We start from the raw sequence: 3,148 nt of genomic DNA on the forward strand, positions 1-3,148 counted from the left end.
GGAAAGCTGGGGGCCAAGGAAAGGCCACATAAAAACCCTTGGGCTGGATCCTTAGAGCAGAGAGGCAGATGGGGTGGCTTAGTCGGTTAAGTATCCGACTTCGGCTCAGATTGTAATCTCACAGTTCATGAGCTTCAAGCCCCACGTTGGGCTCTGTGCTGACAGCTCAGAGCCTGGAGTCTTTTGGATTCTGTGTCTCCCTCTCTCTCTCTGCCCCTCCCCCACTTGTGCTCTTTCAAAAATAAATAAACGTTAAGGAAAAAAAAAAAAAAGTGGAGAGGCAGAAAGAGGGGGAGAGGTGTTCTCAGCACCAAGGACATACGGGCCAAGAAGGGAGCAAGAGCCTGGAAAGTACAAAGTGGCGAGAGGGGACAGTGGTGTGACCAGATCAGGAAACAGTGTAGTCACCGTTACACCAAGCATGTACTTGGCTGCTCTGGCTACCCATTTCCTCTACAACCATCTGAAGTAGGTATTGGTATTAAGCCCATTTTGGTGTGAGGAAATTAAGGCACAGAGAGGTTAATAATTGTCCACAGTCACACAGCCGGTAAGCTGGGTGCAGGGGATGCAGTGAGAATATTGGTTAGGAGGTTGCAGTGAGTCAAGGGCCCAAGGATCATGGCAGTGGGAACCAAAAAAAAAAAAAAAAAAAAAAGAGGAAGGCAGATCAATTTTAAAGACTGAAGCTTTTTGATCTAACGGATGACATGGGGGAGAGGAAGCAGGAAAAATTAAACAGGACTCAGAGACTTCACACCACAGTGGCCCCTGGACAACAGGAGATCATGCAGTCAGGAAGGGGGCTGCCACCCCTAAACCTCTTAAGTCTGGCTCTACCTCTAAATGAGCTTCATGGTCTCAGCGAAGTTTATATTAAAAAAAAAAAAAAGAAAGAAAGAAAAAAAAAGAAAAGGAGAAGAGGGAGAAGAAAAGATACAGAACAGTGGCCAAAAAAGTGCATCACACACAGTCAAGAGGAAGTACAGTGTTTTGAAAGTTCTGTTTGAATTATGTATGTATTGTATAGGTGGCTAGATTGCAAAGTAAAACTTTCTCAATGTGGTCAAAAAAGTTTGAGAAACTCAAAACGTTTGAGGAAGTTGTCTTAGATACAAGCCCCTCATTATCTTATTTATCTACACTTCCCCAACCAGTGGTCACGGAATGAATGAGCAAATAAACAAATGAGTGAATGAACGACCGAGTGAGTGCAACACTGCCCACTCCAGAAGCAGCTGTGCCCCTAGAATGGATGGTGGTCCCACCTTTAGTGCCTTCCTCTTCCTCCATCTTGGTCGTGGCAGCATCGTCCTCCTCCTCCCGGATGATCAGGCGGCCATCGGCACTCACCTTGAAGCCGTGGTCCTTCTTCTTGCCCCGGCCGGGCCCAGGCTGGGTAGCTGGTGTGGCAGAGTCGAGCAGTGAGGAGGCGGAAGGCCAGTCTAACCCACCCACAGCCCCATCCAAACCAACAAGCCCAGGTCTGTGTCCCAGAAGGGTGTCTGCAGCGCACTGATGTGCACACATGGCAGTGAGAGGTGCCCAGTGGGCTCTGTGGAAATCACCCTAACCCCTGACCTTGGCAAGGCAAGCGTATTTTCTCGACTCATGTGCCAGCCACTTTTTGCCTACCTAGGACTCGCTGGGCCACCTTAGGGTCCAGGAAGTTGAGGGGCTCATCCCCACCACCCTCCTTCAGCCACGCCTGGCTTCTCTGTCGGGCCAGCTTCCGGCGCTCCTTGGCCTGGCCCCTTTCCTCCTCCTCCTCGGCATCCTCATCCTCCGAGTCGGCCAAAATCTCCTCGATGCTAAGTACAGAGAAGTCCCAAGTCAGGGTGTTCCCAGGAGAGGCAGGGGTGGCTGGGCATGATCTGGGCAGGCTGTGGGTCGAGGGAGACCAGGTCCCCAGGACCCCACCACAGGCCTCACCTGTCACCTTTGCCCTGGGCAGGTTCCTCTCCTTCCTCCTCCTCCTCTTCCACAGCAGCCTGGTTCAGAGCACGGTGCCTCTTGGCTCGGGCCTCGGCTTTCCGAATGTTTACCAGGACTTTGTGGTACTCCTCGGGCAGCAGCCCCTTTACCAGCTCAAACCTGAGGGATGAGGGGCTGGTGAGGCGCACTGGCCAGAGAGTGCTACCCAGAGGAGGGTTCAGCCACAGCCCTTCCAGCCACGGGAAAGGGACTCAGTCCCCCAGCCCAGCCCCTTCTCTGCAGGCTCCCTGCTGGGATGGGAAGCCCCTCAACTCCTCCCCTGCTCCCCCTCAATCCAGAGCACAGACCCAAACTTGCGGATGAACTTGGTGAACAGGTTCCGAAGCTTCATGCGGAAGTGCCGCCGCATGTCGTCCGAGAGCTTCCCAATGGCTTCCATCTGGCGGGCAGAGCACCGAGGTTTTGGGGGCGCCCTCCACTCTGTCTGCCCTCTCACTACGGTACAGACCAGGTACACAGGACCCACAGGCCCAGCTAAGGGGTGAGGGTCAGAGCAGCCCAGCCCACCCCTTGGTCCAATCGTGTTTCCACAACCTGGGCAGCTCTCCACCTTTCCCCTAAACCCTCCTTCATGACAATCCACGACCATCCTACCAAGGTTATAGCTTTAGAGACTTCTGAAAGTGGCGGGCACCTAACCTGCATTACCTCACTTAACCCTTAGAACCCCATGAGGCAGACACTATCATCATTTCTTACAGATGAAGAAACTGAGGCACAGAGAGTTAAGTGGCTGCTACATGGCCAGAGGCAGCAGTCGACCCAGGTCCAGGTCCAGGTCTATCTAATTCCTTGGCCCATACTTTGTCCTAACACCACCAGGTTTCTCTTGAGCCCTGCATTGGTCTCGGGCCGGACTATTCTCACACCTTCATCGGGCCTGGCTGGGGCCCATGTGTGGGTGGCAGATCTCACTATCTGCAGTGTCTCTAGATGGGGCTGGAGGCGCAGGGCCCCATCGATCCTTTAAAAGGCCTTTATAGGGGCGCCTGGGTGGCGCAGTCGGTTAAGCGTCCGACTTCAGCCAGGTCACGATCTCACGGTCCGTGAGTTCGAGCCCCGCGTCGGGCTCTGGGCTGATGGCTCAGAGCCTGGAGCCTGTTTCCGATTCTGTGTCTCCCTCTCTCTCTGCCCCTCCCCCGTTCATGCTCTG

General features: G+C 53.8%; 1 protein-coding gene across 1 annotated transcript; it reads right to left on the reverse strand.

Annotated features, from left to right (window-relative positions):
- Positions 1-932: 932 nt before the first annotated feature.
- On the reverse strand, positions 933-2,997 carry LOC121024314 (RRP12-like protein). The gene is made up of 4 exons (XM_040466562.1): positions 2,283-2,997; positions 1,933-2,094; positions 1,636-1,811; positions 933-1,403 (listed from the first exon to the last, which is right to left on the reverse strand). The coding sequence occupies exons 1-4, from the start codon at positions 2,582-2,584 to the stop codon at positions 1,132-1,134; spliced, it is 912 nt and encodes a 303-aa protein (XP_040322496.1). The 5' UTR covers positions 2,585-2,997; the 3' UTR covers positions 933-1,131.
- Positions 2,998-3,148: the final 151 nt, after the last annotated feature.

Source organism: Herpailurus yagouaroundi, unplaced genomic scaffold (genome assembly GCF_014898765.1).
Source record: "Herpailurus yagouaroundi ecotype Mexico unplaced genomic scaffold, PumYag 63241, whole genome shotgun sequence".
Lineage (NCBI taxonomy): Eukaryota > Metazoa > Chordata > Mammalia > Carnivora > Felidae > Herpailurus > Herpailurus yagouaroundi.

What these genes read in the sequence shown, in the direction of transcription:
- LOC121024314 (XM_040466562.1), bottom strand. Translation starts at nt 2,584, where the DNA reads ATGGTCGTGGATTGTCATGAAGGAGGGTTTAGGGGAAAGGTGGAGAGC. An exon ending in AAGTTCATCCGCAAGTTTGG is followed by an intron (nt 2,095 to 2,282) that starts GTCTGTGCTCTG and finishes CTCATCCCTCAG; the next exon opens with GTTTGAGCTGGTAAAGGGGC. An exon ending in GCCCAGGGCAAAGGTGACAG is followed by an intron (nt 1,812 to 1,932) that starts GTGAGGCCTGTG and finishes CTCTGTACTTAG; the next exon opens with CATCGAGGAGATTTTGGCCG.